Source organism: Talpa europaea (assembly GCF_964194135.1).
Source record: "Talpa europaea genome assembly, chromosome: 12".
Taxonomy (NCBI): Eukaryota; Metazoa; Chordata; class Mammalia; order Eulipotyphla; family Talpidae; genus Talpa; species Talpa europaea.
Genome location: NC_140079.1, coordinates 27,601,360 through 27,616,791, shown reverse-complemented (window position 1 = coordinate 27,616,791; position 15,432 = coordinate 27,601,360). Strand labels below are relative to the sequence as shown.

The following is a 15,432-nucleotide window of genomic DNA, read 5'->3' as shown; positions in this document are numbered from 1 at the left end:
AAAGAAGGGGAGGAGGTGTTAGTTGGAAAAGGTGGGGTTAGGGAGTGCAGAGATTGGCCCCAAGGTGAGAGGGATTTAATGTGTAGATTTTCAAAAATTAAGTACTAAATCCATGAAGTTTCTGTAGGAGCTTTCAATTAGGAAAATACCAGCCACGGCATCCATCTATATATAATTACAGGGTAAAGTCGTTTCTGGAAAGAGATCTTCAAGGGAAGAGTGTGACCGGCCTCTGGTAGACAACTTGAGTACAGCACCCTGCTTCCTCTCCATCCTTTTATTTCCCTTGACTCTACAGGATAGATCAGCTTCCTTGCAGGGCCTGTAGGAGCCCATGACCTTTGTAACTTTACAGACCCAAATGCAGCTCCTGCGGCACAAGGCCTGACCTGGGGAACCCATTTGGATTGATCCTTGGGAAGCCCATCTTCACCACAGAGCAGTGGGCCTGGCAGCTTGCTCCTGGCCGGGAGGTAGGTTGCACCCTCTGGGGGTTTCCTGCCCAGGAACTGACAAGGCACTTACTTTCCCTGAGGTAACTGAGGTGTGATAACAGCATATCCGCGTTGTAGATGGTGGTGCTTCGGAGGAAGTCCTCCTTGGTCATTTTACACAGTTCCTTGCCATCCATGTTCTGGAAAAAGGAAGTGTCGATATCCATCAAGCCGTACTCCTTTATCGCCCACTCCAGCCACTGCCGCACGTGCTCCTGCGTCCACATGGTGGGGTCTGCAGAGGAGAGGAGCCTGTTAGTGAGGGCCGCAGGCAGCTGGGTGACCTCCCCTTCAAGCAACCTGGGCAGCCTCTCTCTCCATCTCTGCCTCGGTCCTCTGTCTCCTGCCCTTTCTCCCTCCTCCTCCTGGTTCTCCTCTCTCTTCTCTCTCCCTCTGGATCTCTCCCTCCCGACCTCCCTCTCTCTCTTGCTCTCCCTCTCTATTTTCTCTTTTCCTCTCCTCTCTGCTTTCCTCTCTCCCACCCGTCTTTCTCCATCCGCCCCCCTTCCCCACTTTGTCCCCTCCTCCCTTCCTCATCCACACTGTCTCTCTCAGTGGGAAAGTGGGTTCCCACTGAGATGGTCCTCCCAGAACTCCCATCTGGAGCCATGGCATCTGGCACTGCCTGAGCCACTCAGCACTCGGCAGGCTCTCAGATGCCTCACTGCGATGCTGTCAGGACGCTCTTTCAAGTTTCTGGAGAGCCGTTGACACCTTTGCCTGAGAATTGGCATTACCAACATGAAAATAAATACAGTTCCACAGACCCAGGGGCCAGTGTCTCTGGAAAAGGAAGCCGTTTGTACCTCAAGAACACTACCGACTTCGAGGGGGAAGCCGATCCCTCGAGGGCTGTGGGGAGGAATATACACGTACACTGTTACCACAACTGTCTGCGCGTTTGGAAAACCTAGTGGTGTTGCTCTTGAACATAAATCCAACCTGGGTTTCTCCTGTTTGGGGACCAGCATTGAAATTTCTACCAGACCATCCCCAGATGAGAAATGGTATCAAAGAGAAAATCTTTCAGGCCTTGAGTGGAACATGCATAATGTAAGAACTGAAGTCATCCCCAGCCCAATCCTATAATTACTCTGCCCTATAGCTTCTCAGCTCATGTGCAAGTGGGTTGAGTGGGCATACTTTGGGTGTTGGTGATGAATTCCAGAAACTTCCACAGTAGGTAGAGCCCCTATATCCTATCAGTTAACACAATGTGGAAACCATCTCTTTCTTTGGCAACCAATTATTATTATAGCCAATAATCACCTTAAATATGCTGATCATAGAAGAAAACTGCAGGGCGCTTGGCCCCATGGAAGTCTTATTCACAAGAATACTTAGGTAGGAAGGCACAGAATTAAGCCATAGCTCCGTGGTGGTAGCTCAGGAATAATATGACCTTGGAAAGACATGGAAGGCTTCCTGGAGGTGGGGAGGAGATTTGATGTTATATGTCTGTTGTTAGCCCCCAGCTTCTACTGGACCTGTTTTATTAGCATTTGTATTTGGCAGAAATATCTTTGCTTGCTCACCCTCTCATTCTCAGAGCCTGTGAAAGCTCTTGTCAAAATGGGAACCAGGTTTGGATAATTAGGAGTGTCTGCGGAGAAAGAAGCAAGTTCTGCTGTTTCCCTCCCTCCCTGTAGCTGGGCTGCCAGGGACCATTCCCCATAGCTTTTACTCAGAGCTTCTGCTGATTGCCCTTGTTTGGTGTGGGTGCTCCCTTCACCTTGGTTTTTATATATGAGAATCCAGGAAGCAGGGGCTGAGTTGGCTTTGCAACGTGCCTTGCACACTCATGCATGGGAAGGACTGCTGCATTTGTGCTGGAGGTGGAGGAACTAGCTAAAGAGGAAGGGTTAGAAGAGAATGACCCAGGTCACAGGCTGCCACTCTCACATCATCAACCCAGTACTGGTAACAAGTAAGGGCTCAGGTTGGGTGCCTACAATGCGCCAGCTGTTCCATGGGTCCTGTTTTTGACTTATCCAGGAAATCCTACACAATGGTTTTGCTATCCCCATTTTGCAGATGGAAAGTAGAGTCTTGAGAGGCTAAGTCACTGATCCAAAGTCCCACTGCTGGTGGGACTTTTGAGGTGAGGATACAGCAAAGTCCTCCCAGGATTTCACTTTGTGCAAAGGACCTAAACTTTGAGTTAGGTTCCCCCAACCCAAAGTCTCCCCTGCTCTTGTCTTCTCATGCCTTAAATCACCTGTGAGTTCCTCTGCCATTAGGCCAAAAACCAGATTTAAAAGTTCCCTTGTTCAAGTTTGCATTCACCCCTCAGATAAATTTCTTGCCTTATTTTACTCTTTTACTTTCAAAAACAATAAGCATATGGGCCTCCCCGGTGGTGCAGCAGTTGTGCGCTGGGTTGCGAAGCTGCCTGCAGCCTCTAAGGTACCCATTCAATCCCCGGCTGCTCCCCGGCCACGGGAGGAGGGTCCCGCACGGCGCGCAGACCTCTCCTGCTGCCCACTGCTCCCCTCAGCAGTGTACTTCGGTCCTTCTGCCTGCTCTGTTCCCCGCTCTTGCTCTGGTGAATTCTCTCGCTCTCCCACGCTTCTGACTGTACCCAGTGCATGTATAAATAAATAAATAAATCTTTAAAAAAAAAAAAAAGCATAGACCACTAGTAAATGAAAATAAATTTGTACCATTTCAGAATTCTGAAAAAGAAAATATCCTAGGAGGAGTCAGGTTATATTGCATATTATTTCATCTGATCTCCTTTGCCTGCCCTAATTCCTCACTTCTAGTATCCAAGACCTCAAAATCAATTTTTTACCATATATTTTATTTATTTTATTATTTCCTCCCTTGCTTTGGGCTCTATCACAATATTATTTCTCTCCCTTTACAACACAATGAATTATAAATCTTCCACTCTGGATCATACTAAACTCTTCCAAATGTATTTCCTGGATGATTTAGTCCCGGTTTCTTCCCATCTGAACTTGGAACTGGTGATTAACTATGGCCCTCGTTTATACTTGTCTTAAAATCCCACCATAAATTCCATCGGTTGTTCCACTAGTGTTTTATTGCTTTGATTTGTGGACTTGCCCAAATGAGACTTTCCTTCATGTCCAGGAGGCTGACCTGGAGGAAGTCAAAATATCTGAGGATAAAGCTTAAATATCTAGCCAGAGGTAATAGGATGAAGTCAATCTGTAACTAGTGAATTCATTACACCAAATGCTTTAAAAACCTTTTGCTAGGAGTTTACACAATTTTTATTATTACTGCCGGAGTTACTTTGGCCTACTGAGACTGACATCTTGTTATTCCCTTTGAAAGTATTTCAACAGCAATGCAGAAGGATCAACCCGTTGTCTGGCTACTTTTGCTCTCAGTGACTACCAAACAAGATGGTGTCAACATTGGGTCCAGACAGCTCTCTGTTCCCTAACTTTTCTGTCCTCAAGATTTCCTTCCCTGGATGACCACTGTTTGGGAAAGCAAAAAGTTTAACACCAATTGAGCAAAGGCCTAGGAGTCTTGCTTGCCTTTGGAAACCTCCATGTTCACTGTAGTACAGTTGCATTGTCTGCCTTCTTTTGATGAGAAGGGAGAAGGCAGAGTTTTATTAAACTATATAAATGCACCTGAGCTAAACATCCCTCCCTGGTGTCCTGAGAGAGGGAGGATATCAAACATTATATAACATAAGTAACGCAATGCAGATAAAGTCCCTAGCATGGTGTCTGGCCTCTAGGAAGTACTCAGTAAAGGGGGCACCGTTCTCCTTCTTCCTTTGTGAGGTCATATGCCTGTGGAAGGAGCCTAAAAATGCCCCTGAGTAGTTTTCAAGTCGTTGAGGGCACAGAAAGGTCCCCATTGGCCCACCCTTCTTCTGCCCCTCTCGCCCCTTGCCTTCTACTCCCCGCCACCTGGAATTTGGCCCAGAACACATGGATGCAGCTGTAGTCCTCAGGAGACACAGCTTCCATGGAAAAGGAACTGAAAGGACTGGGAAGGGAGGCCTGTTACAAAACCACACCTTTGAGACTGGCAAACCAATCCCTTTGAGCTGCCTCAAAGAGATGTCTAATCCTTTGCCTTCAGACACAACTGCGGTAACTCTTTTCCGAAGGGAAGGAGTTTTGCCTTCTTGGTAAAGCTATTTCAGTAGGATTAGTTTTAATCCCTGCTCTGTAATTCACTTTGCTTACGATTTGGATGTTCTTACTCCTTCTACCTGGCACCAACTCTGCGTGCTGCAATTTTCAGACTCCCTTTTGACCAGGTTGCTGAGCTTGCTGGTCTAGCCAAGGCAGCGTCCGGCCCATGGGCTAACGGCTTGAACAATGACTTTATTTTCTGTACCAACAGCACCAAGACTTAGGAGAAACAGGCTATTTTTACATAGTGATGTAACTTGCTGCACACATGTTAAGGTTCTCCATTTGTTAAATATAGTTATTTCTATTTTGAAACTGAAAGAGCTGGCTGCAATTCTGGAAAGGTAGGACCCTGCAGATGCCAGGAAGAACATGCCTGATGGACAAGGCAGACTTCTGAAGCTAGTCTTCTGAAAGGCAAGGGTGGGCCCATCCAGGGTTGCAAGAACTCCTTTTGGGCTCAGACGGTCTTGCCTCTGCTCTTTGCCGGCTGCAATCTACGGCACCAGGCACGCTGGTGGAGTGTGATGTGAGCTGGGGTGGGGAGGGTAGACTCCAGAATGTGCACTTTAGGGTTCTGGTGCCATTTGAGATACTGCCTTGGATGGCAGCTATGTGGTGGGGGGGAGGGAGACGGATATCTTTCCCAGTTAAGTGTTTCCAAAGAGAAGAGGGTACCTGGTAAAGGTACATGTGCCCCCAGGGAGGGGCAGGTCTGCCCTTCAACTATTAGCCCAGAAGTGTGAGGGTGATGATGCCAGCCAGCAGCTTGGTTCTCAAAGTACCTGCGGGGACGATCACCCTCCTTTCATTGGTGGTCATGTTGGGAGGCGGTGGGCCGTTCTTCTCGTCCATGTAGCTGTTGTAGTTCATGGCATTGGACTCGCCTCCACCAACCAGCTTGCTGCATTTGCTAACACTGCAGTCCACCGGAGACTCCCTGGAGGAGAGGAGACAAAACCCAGAGGAAGTGACCATGGCCACAGCGCACCCCAGCCGGTGACTCGGACAGCCGTGGAGCCATTCCCAGTCCCATCTGGTGCTGTTGCTGTCACCTTATTTCTATCCTCCACGCTCCCACTGGGGTTTTCTCCAACTTCTAGCCCAATCCTATAATTACTATGTTTAAAGGCTTTTGGCAGGTTCCTCTGCCCTCAGCCTGGAGCCTGGCTTCTGCGTCCAGTACTGCAGCCCTCCCACCCTGACTGTCATTCTCATTTTTAGCCTTGTTGCCTGGCCGCCTACACCTCAGAGGCACTGGCCTTCCTTCTTGCTCCCTAGCAGGGCTTCTCTATGCTCCCTCGGCACCTCACTTCTGTCTTGAGGGAGAGAGGTCCCCCCCTCTCCTGTCCCACTGGACCCTACTCCCTGTCACCTAGAATTTGGCCCAGGACAATTGGATGCGGTTGTAGTCCTAGGAGACCCAGGTTCCATGGAAAACAAACACAAAGGGCCTGGGAAGGGGAGGCCAACTGTCATACCGTTCAGGTGCCCTATCCCTGGCTGGACTGGAAGTTTCCTGGGGATGGTGTCCTTATTTTCTTTTTTCAATTTCAAGTATTTAATAAGGTGCGTTGCATAGAATGTGAGTGATTAATATCTCCTGAGTGAATTATATCTATGGCATGTATATAATTTTAACACTCTCTCATACACTGTTCTATTTGAACTTCCCAATAACACTCCAGGAGAGGCATAGCAAGGGTTAATAGCTCCTGTTCTATGGTTAAGGAAATTGGGAGTTGAGGTGACTTCTGGGGTAGGGGGATTGTTGCCCAGCTTGTAAAGGTGGAAGTAGAATGAAGACTTGGGCCTTGGGGGTTAAGCTTCTCTTTCTGAACACATAGCGAAAGTGCTGTTTGCTGAGTGGAGGAAGGATAGACTTCAAGAACTTCAACCTGACAGAGAGGCCGTGGCCCCATGGCATTCCGCCACCACGCTCCCCGGAGAAGCATATGGAAATGCACACGGAACGAAGCAATCACCCAACTGCGCCTGGAAGTCTGGGGCTCAATTAGCACCTGGTGTTTTGCAACCTGGGAGCAGAGAGGCTGCTCATTCAGCTCAGCCACGGACAGTTGTCTGGAGCGCTGAGCCAACACCCCGTTTGGAGCCATCTGGTGCCCTAAAGCGACTGGCAGAATCCTACACATACCCCCACCCAGCATGGCTCCTGAATCCTCCCAGCATGCCTGGGGAGAAGTGCCACCCTGCCCTGCCTTAAGCCTCCACTCTGTCACTCGGCAGCAGCAGGGCCAAAGAAGATAAGGAATAGCAGGAGCAGGAAGCATCAGTTCTGGCAAGCTGGGAGACAGCCAGTTCTCCCCAGCGCTCTAAACCAGGCCTTCAGACCAAGTTCAGATAAGGTTCAGATTACAGCCGGCCAACACTGGGGCCGCAGACCTCTCCCAGCTTTCCAAAGGCCTGGCTGCTGCCCACCCTCGCAGCTGTGGGCAGGAGGGGACCAGGGGGAGGCCTTCAGGGTCAGGGTGGTGCCCTGCAGGGCCCTGCCCATCCCGCCACGTGGTGGCGGCCGCTCCAAAAGCAGGGAGAGCCTTCACTAAGCCAGAGCAGAAGCCACAGCCCAGGAGGGCGGGGACTTGGGCGGGTGTGTGGGGAGGGGGGCGGGGGCCCGAACACATTCAATAAAGAAAATTAAATGAATTTGTTTCCTAATCTGAAAGGAAAAAAATATCGAAGATCACTTATCATAGCTGGGAGATAAATGCTCCACTGAGATATTAGAAGTCAGACGGTAATTTTTTCCTGATGTTTTACAGAGGGGAACATGGGCTGAAAATGAAAATAAGATGTATAACTTACACATGTTAGAATTTAAGGTTTTACTATTCGCCTACTGTTTTTCCAGGCAGAGAACCAAGAACCAGCCGTCAGAGGCCCAGATTGTTGAAGGTTTAATGTCCCCATGGCAGTCTGAGGGGAGGCAGTAGCACATCGGGGCTTTTCACCAGAGTTTGGCCCTTTGGCTTCTGCTGCTGAAGGACTTGGCCTGAGATGAAGCAGTCCCAGAAAGACCCTGGTCCTGTGTCTGAGCTGAGCTCTGGCTGAGCCCGCCAGGTCCCACACCCTCCTCAGGGCTAACCACAAGCGGGCGCGTGTGCACACAAACACACATGCATGCGTGCACACACATACACAAATGCATGCACACGTGTGCACCCATACACATGCACACACGCACACATGCACGCACACACGTACCCCAACACACACACACACACACACACACACACACGCCCCCAACTATGGTCTGGAGGCCTTTCCCAGCATACTTGTCAGTTGTGAAACAACCAAGTGCAGCAGAAGTTTGGAGGATTAAGTTGGCCTTTACCCAAGACAGCAACGTTTTCATTGGCTGGGAACACTGTGGCAAAGGGTGGGGTTGTCAGAGCACACACTTCCCCGGGCGGATGCTGGAGTGCAAGGGCTGTGGGCAGGGGCGAGGGAACTTTCAGCAAGAAGAGCAATGTTCCAGGCGGGGGCATGCTGGGAGAGGAGGGGCCGGCCCCTCAGGCTGCGCTCCCGCCAGGAACATGGACAGATGAGTTTTGAAAAATTTGTTTCCTCATTCGCCTGGTCTAGGGGATTTCTGAACCCAAACCTGACCCCTGGCCATGTAGAGGTGAGACGTCAGAACCGGAGGGATCACACAGATGAAGTGACTCTCTCTGTGCAGGCTCCTGTCCCGCGCAGGGCCAGTCCCTGGTGCCGGGAGTAGAGAAACATGAATTTGGTAAAAGCTGCTGGTATGTAACCCGGGGAGAAGAGGAGCGAAGAGCACCCAAGAGATCAGCACCTGCTAGGGTAGGAGGTGGGTGCAGGGGAGGCAGCGGGGCCAGCTCCTGAGGACAACATCAGAACTGCTGTTAGGACCTGGGCCCTCTTGCTGGAGGCCATCAGTGGTTGGAACCTCCTGTTTCTTATCCCATAGAAGCTCTCCCCTCCTTCCTCCAGCTCCTGTGGGTGCACCTGCTTGCCACTGGGCAAGGTGATCTTGCCTGGTCACTTGCCCTTTGGTGCTTCTCCCAGCCAATGAGGACAGGGTGAGGCTCTGTCCTCGGTCCCAGATTGCTCTGCTCGGAGAAGCCCTGGCACCAGCTCTGGACTGCTTCCCATGCCCAGGCCAGCCCAACTCTGACTGCTCCGGGAGAGAAGGAAGGAAAGCCATACCTTTACTGCTGGCCTGTCACACAGCTCTCTGGTCTGCAGCTCCCAGGCGCTGTACATCCCTTGCATGCAGCCATTGGGCTCACCAGCTATTGCTAAGGGTGGGTACAGGTGAAGCACAGCATAAAAGCTGCTTTTTAATGAGGCAGCTGGCGCCTCTGAAGAGGGCCCAGAATGAAAACAAGCGAGAAGGAGGGGGGGAGCATGGATCCAGGGGAAGATTGTGCCATTCAGCTTGCTTGCACTGCTGCTAATTTGTATTGAGACCTGCACTTACAGCTAGCATGGGGCTGGGGCCCACAGCAGCTATTAGCGCTGGGACAGGAGACAAGAGGGCCTGGAGCACTACAATAGAGCAGGGAGGAGGGAGTCACTTAGCATCTCCATCTCAGACCAGGGAGAGACGTGGCTGGGAGGCCACAGCAAAGGGATGCGGACTCTGCAGCCTTGTCCTTTATTCTCACCTCAGGACATAGGAGCTTTACTCAGAGACCATTTTTGCATATTCAATGAACATTGTTTTACAAAGATTGTTGCTGTTATCCAAAAGTGGCTTGCAAGCTGCTAAGCAATTTAAATCAAAGTGAGAAATATTTGGATAAAAGATTTCAATGATTTCTCCCAAAGGTAACCTCTTTAGACTTTGTGCAACATCCTCTCTACTTTCTATTCAACCCAGATGATTTAACTCAAGGCATATCATCCAGATCCCCAAATCTGAAGCCCAGACTTATTTACTCTCAATAACAGAGTGACCCAAATGTCATACCACCCATGTGACAGTTCAAAGGTTCCCCAAGCCACACAGTTGTATTAGGAACTCTCACGAGTGTCTTCCATGTGATGAGTACATTGCACAAAAATCAACAATCTCTCTTGTCTTTAGACATTCCAAAGGATGCATATGTGGAAGTGTGCATATGATATTTTTGTTTTTGAAAACTATATGCAATAGATTAAAAGTGAATTTCAAGAAAAGAAATCATCCATTATAAAGCCATCACCCTAACTAACAGCTGTTTTCATCTCCATACATTGTAGATGTTCCTAGCTCCTCCAGAATCCAGAACATAACCTCCCACCCAGACTATGTGTGACACGCTTCATATTGTAAGTTTCGGAATGAACCCAGGAACCGTGATTTGTGGACAGAGAGACACAAGGAACAGGTGTGTGATGCTGATCATACTGTGTGAGACGGGAAGTCTCTGGGTGTCCTCAAAAGGCATCTGGAGCCTGGGGGGCCATGCAAGGAGGATGGGGCAGGCTGCTGAGGCCTCAGGCTCTACACCCAGGCAAGCAAGCACTTGCCTTTCCCCACCATAAACTGATATTCTTTGCTCCGTGGGATGTTTTCCCCAATCCCGTGGTTGAGACAGGATGCAGCTGAGAGTTATGTGCAGACCACAGCTTGGATCAAGTTGCTGAAGTCTCCGTCCAACACGGAACCTATGGCCTGTGCTGCTTAAGACAAACTCACCCTAACAGATACCCCAAACAGTAAGATAGGAAGGAGAGTAAATCTCTCACAACCTGAGCTAACTTGACTTTTTCTGAGTCCCCAAACCTCAGACCCTCCACTTGACCTTTGCCGCTGGCCCAAAGGACTTGCTGCTACAATAAAAAGCAAGAAGGCATGTAGCGTTAGGCACACAATTGCCTCCTCCAGAGACCCAAATATCTGTGGAACCTCCAATACGCATGAAAAATTAAGTGAGAAACCCAAGTTACCAAAGAACTGGAGAGAATTTACTGTGAAACACAGGGCAGTCCCAAATATTCCAGCCCAGCACCATCCTTTCAAAGTGGAATATGAGGGCCTCCCTGGTGGCACAGGGATTAAGTCTCAGCGCCATCAAACTATCATCAGCCACCGCACAAGAGTTCGATACCCGGCAAGGGAGCTGAACCACATGGCACAGCAGACCTCCCCTGTCTCTCCCACTGCTCCCCTCAGCAGTGTATTTCAGTAGATCTGCCTATTCTGCTCCCCACTCTGTCTCTGCTGAATCATCTCACCTCCCCATACCTCTGGCCTACACCCCAGTTCTTGCATGCATAAATAAATACAAAAATACATCTTTAAAAATTGTTTTTTAAAAGTGGAATATGAGCCACATAGGTAATTAAAAATTTTCTAGTAGACATATTTTTAAAATTAAAAAATAGGTGAAATGGATTTTAACAGTGTATTTACAATGTATTAAAAACTAGCTCAATAGTCAAAAGGTTATTTCAACATCATCAATATAAAAATGAATTAATGAGATATTTTGCATTTCTTTCCATACTAAGTCTTCTAAATCTAGTATGTATTTGACATCCATGGCACAGGTCAACTTTTGTGTAACCACATTTCAAGTGCTCAACAGCAACCTGTGTGAGTGGCTACAGCATGACACAGCACAAATCTAGTCCATGAGCCAAGAAATCCCAAATTACAACCTCTGCTCTGGTTTTCTAGTCTGTAGTCAGAACTATCTTTTGCATCATGGTGAATCAGCCCTCTGAAAACCATCAAACCATATAACCAGAAATGCAGCCATTATCAGTAATACTGGGGGACTTGAAGAGCCCAGGTTGGAGGGTGAGACATTTAAATTCACTGGCATCTGTTTCATTGTGTTACTTTTGCATGATCTAATTGTGGGACCTGACATGGTTCCATCCTAAGCAAAGACTTTTTTGAAAACCCTTGCTCTCTGCTGCCCACCAGCCCAGCCTACACGCGAGCACTTAGAGGATATTTATGAGGTGCTGGTGATGGCTGTGCCTGACCTGTGTTTCTGAAAGTCCACTGTGTCTTCTTTGTTCCAACAAAGTGGGGAGCAGTGGTGAGATGACATCTGTCTTTCTGAACCTACTTTGTTACCTGCTGTTAGTCTGGGTCAATCAGGCAAATCAAAAGCAGGGGCTGCTTTGTGCAATGAGAACCACGTAAAGAGTAGGTCTGCTCTGGGCAGCACAGCACTCCAGCTGCCTTCTGGTATGACTGGAGCTAGGGAGGACCTGACAAGTGACTTCTGAAAACTGGTTTCTTTGGGAGACCCTATTTTCCCAGGAAGATTAACTTGGAGGACTTGTGGCATCCCTGGGAGTAGGGGACAGCATAGTCAGCTTCCAAATGCAGCCTCTCAGCACAAACGCAGACTTGCTCTGGGGACTATCACCAGGCTGTGTCTGTCCTGGCCCAGGACCTACCTGACTTTGAGAAAGCATCTTCACCTTTGCATCCGGTTAGCCAGACACGTGGGTACTTATTTGTTTGATTTCCTGAGCACCTATCATGGGCCAGGCACTGCTCAGTACGTAAAACATTTTACTGAGGGGTATAACAAGAACCAGGAAGAGAGAAGAAGAAGAATCAATGCTAGGTAATGAGAGACAGTGCTGTTCTAGATCAGGTGGAGGCAAGACTTCCAAGAAGGTGACATTCTGGGAAAGACCCAAAACAAGTGAGGGAGGGAGTCAGATGACTAGATGGAGCAGAAATGATCCAGAAAAAAGCAACACCAAGGAGGAGACTCCCAGGTGGGCATGTGTGTGGGGTCCAGGAGCAGCTAGAGTCTCGTGGTATGGAGGGAAAAGGTGGGATGGGGGGTGGGGAGCAGGTGTTAAAGGGAGAAGGATGGGGCACCCAAGGGACTTTGGATTTTGTTGTAAGTCATTAAAGGCCTTGGAGTGAGAGAGTTAAATATTTAATATTTAAATATTAAAAATATTTAATGCTCTCTGAAGAATAGACTTCAGGAAGGATAGAGGAAGTGGGGGAACAGGGCTACGTCCTGGGCTAGGAAGAGAGCTGCAGCTTGGAAGGGGGTGGGAGGCAGCGGGTGATGGTGGTCGGATACAGGCTACCACAGACCAAAGCCTCCAGGGGTGGGGTCTGGCTTTCTAACATGCTCTTGGGGTCAGGTCAGATTGGGAATCATTGTGGAATTGCCTTCTTCAATACTGGGGGGCAGTGTAAATGAGCAAATGGATGCAAGAACCCCATATTCAGTTGGAGAGGAAGGGGTGGGAAATTAGCTCATAGGGCAGGAATCAGAAAGCGTGGGTCCTGATGGGAGATCACTGCCTCCCAGTCCTTAGACTCTTCTCCACTCAAAGCCCAAAGTGCCTTCATACTTCAAAGTACAGTTACAACAAGCAATTCCACTCCTAGGTATTTACCCAAATGACACAGAAACAGTAATTCCAAAGGGCACCTGCACCCCTATGTTTATAGCTGCACTATTTACAATAGCTAAGTATGGAAACAACCCAAATGCCCAAAAACAGATGACAGGATCAAGAAGATGTGGTACATATACACCATGGAATATTACTCAGCAATTAAAAAAAAAAACACATGCAGTTTGCAGCAACATGGATGGAGCTGGAAGGGATCATGCTCAGCGAAATAAATCAGAAAGAAAAAGAAAAACACCGGATGGTCTCACTCATAGCAGGAATTTAGAAAACCTAAATAAGAGACGAGGAAAAAGACTAATTAATACAAAGTAAAAATCCAAATCAACAAGCAACTATAAACCAGAGACACACTATGGTGGGGGCAGGGAAAGGAAGGACTAGAGTCAAAATAAGAGAGGAGATGCAATTGTATGGAGAATATAACCATAATGAAAATGAATACATTGTGCAAAGATGAAAAAAGATGTAAGAATTATATAAAATAAAATATTTAAATAAAAAAAGTACAGTTACAACAGCTACCTCAGAGGATAGCGTAAGGAGCAAAAGATAATAGGGGAAAATATTTCACAAACTCTGCCCTACTGAACTGTAAGGAGAAGCACATGACCCTTATTATCTATGAAAAAAGAAACTCATTCCAGGTGCTCCTGGCTAAGAACCGCTGAACCTTCCTGAAATCTTAAGATTCTGGGAAGGTGGCTGGGATCCCAGTCACTAGATTTGGTCAGTGGGATTGCAATGTGGTGGGGCTGGCTGTTCCACAAGGGGCTTGTCTGGGGGAGGTCTCCTTCCAGCCACAAGCTTGCTCCCTTTTTTCATCCCTCTCTACCCTGGTATCTGTAGAGACCTCATCCATACTCACAGTTCCAACTCTATGAAGATGATACCCAAACCTAATTCCAGCCTCCAAATATTATCTGTGCTTCAGTTCCCAAAGCTAGAAGGCAATTCTACCTGAATGTTCTACTGTCTGCTCTTCTACTGTCTGTTGAATGTTCTACTGTCTGCTGAATGTTCTAGTGTTTTCTCTCAACCCTCCCCTAACATGCTTTAATAGTTACTCACTTAAACCTTATGAATTATCTCTTTGGAATGTCCCTTGTATAACTATCTCTTTTTATTTCCATAATCATTACCATCGTCCTGGTTCAGAACTTTATGATTTCTTATCTGGGATCTATCAAGAGCTTACCTTTTGGGCTTTCCCCACCCTGCTTGCTCTCTTGTCTTAAATCACAGCTCTGAGATGCTAACTGTCACATCAGTGCTTAAAGTTGGTGTCTGCCTATAAAATAAATTCCGTGTTTTTTAGCCTGCCATTCAGGGCCCAGGCTCATTTGCCGTTTTTCGGTCTGTGCTGCAAATCCATTCATGGATTGCCTGGTGTTTCAGGATGAGAAGATACTTTCTCCCTTTCAAACCTTTACTCATAACCATCGCCCTCATGATGGAGCAATTTTGAGTCCCAGGCACTGTCCTGTGTCCTTCCCCTACAGCTTCCGTGATAACCCTGCACCAAGCCTGTGAAGTGTCGATAGATCTGCCAGCCCTATTTTAGGGAAGAGGTCAATAACTTATGAAGAGGCAGAGCCTGGACCAGTCCACCAGTGGGCACTTCTCTGCCCACATGATTTTCTCTCTTAGGCTCTCTTCTTCCATTTCTATCTGTACAGTCCTCCCTGCCCCAAGCAACAAACACGCTTTCCAATTGCACTGTGTCCTCCCTTGCACGGTGAGCCCTTGTCTATATCCAGTGTTATCGTCATTCCTAGACTTGTGCTTTAGGAATGGTTTGGCCAGCCTTGCACTAGGGCCACCTACCCAGAGAGCTTAAGTGTCTTCAACAAGACGGGAAGAGAGTCTAGGTGTTAAGTTATCCAAAAGGGGCTATACCTAGGCTGGCACAACACAGGTGTTCAAGCAGTGTGTGCAGGCCACCAAGGCCTCTGAACTGGGGCCCAGAGGGCCAGGTCTAATGCCCCTCTCAACTCAGATTCCCTGGCCCAGCCCAGAGACCCATCTGCTTCAGACACACAGGAGCCAGTTGGTCAGATGTGCCTGACTCAGACACCTGGGGAGTGAGTTGCTGGGTCTGACCTTGAGCAGCGTGGGGGCCCGGTGGGCTTACCTGGATCCATTCATGTGGTCATACTCTCGCTTCACATTGACCCTCACTGGCTGGTTAATCCACTCCTGCTGTGGGGGCAGAGGGTTGATTTTGTGGGGCTGCCCGAAGTCAGGACTCCCTGAGGCGGTCATGTCGGCCTTGGAGAGATGGGCGGCTGCTCCGTATGCCGAGTCGAAGAGGGACTGGTCGTCGCTCACCACCGACAGAGCCTCCTGGAAGATCAGAGACAGAGACAGAGAGGTGGGTGTCATTCTGTGCAGTCAAACAGCACTCTCCCTCTGAGCTGGCTGAGTGG

General features: G+C 48.4%; 1 protein-coding gene across 3 annotated transcripts in view; it reads right to left on the bottom strand.

The window, feature by feature from the left end:
- The window catches only part of FLI1 (Fli-1 proto-oncogene, ETS transcription factor), a gene marked incomplete at both ends in the record, with an annotated part of 119,845 nt that overhangs the window by 37,512 nt on the left and 66,901 nt on the right, over window positions 1–15,432 (bottom strand). For all 3 annotated transcript variants that reach the window (XM_084251093.1, XM_084251094.1, XM_084251095.1), the window contains 3 exons: window positions 526–729; window positions 5,410–5,564; window positions 15,138–15,349. In XM_084251093.1, the coding sequence (XP_084107219.1) occupies window positions 526–729; window positions 5,410–5,564; window positions 15,138–15,349 (571 nt within the window). The remainder of the gene's footprint in view (window positions 1–525; window positions 730–5,409; window positions 5,565–15,137; window positions 15,350–15,432) is intronic.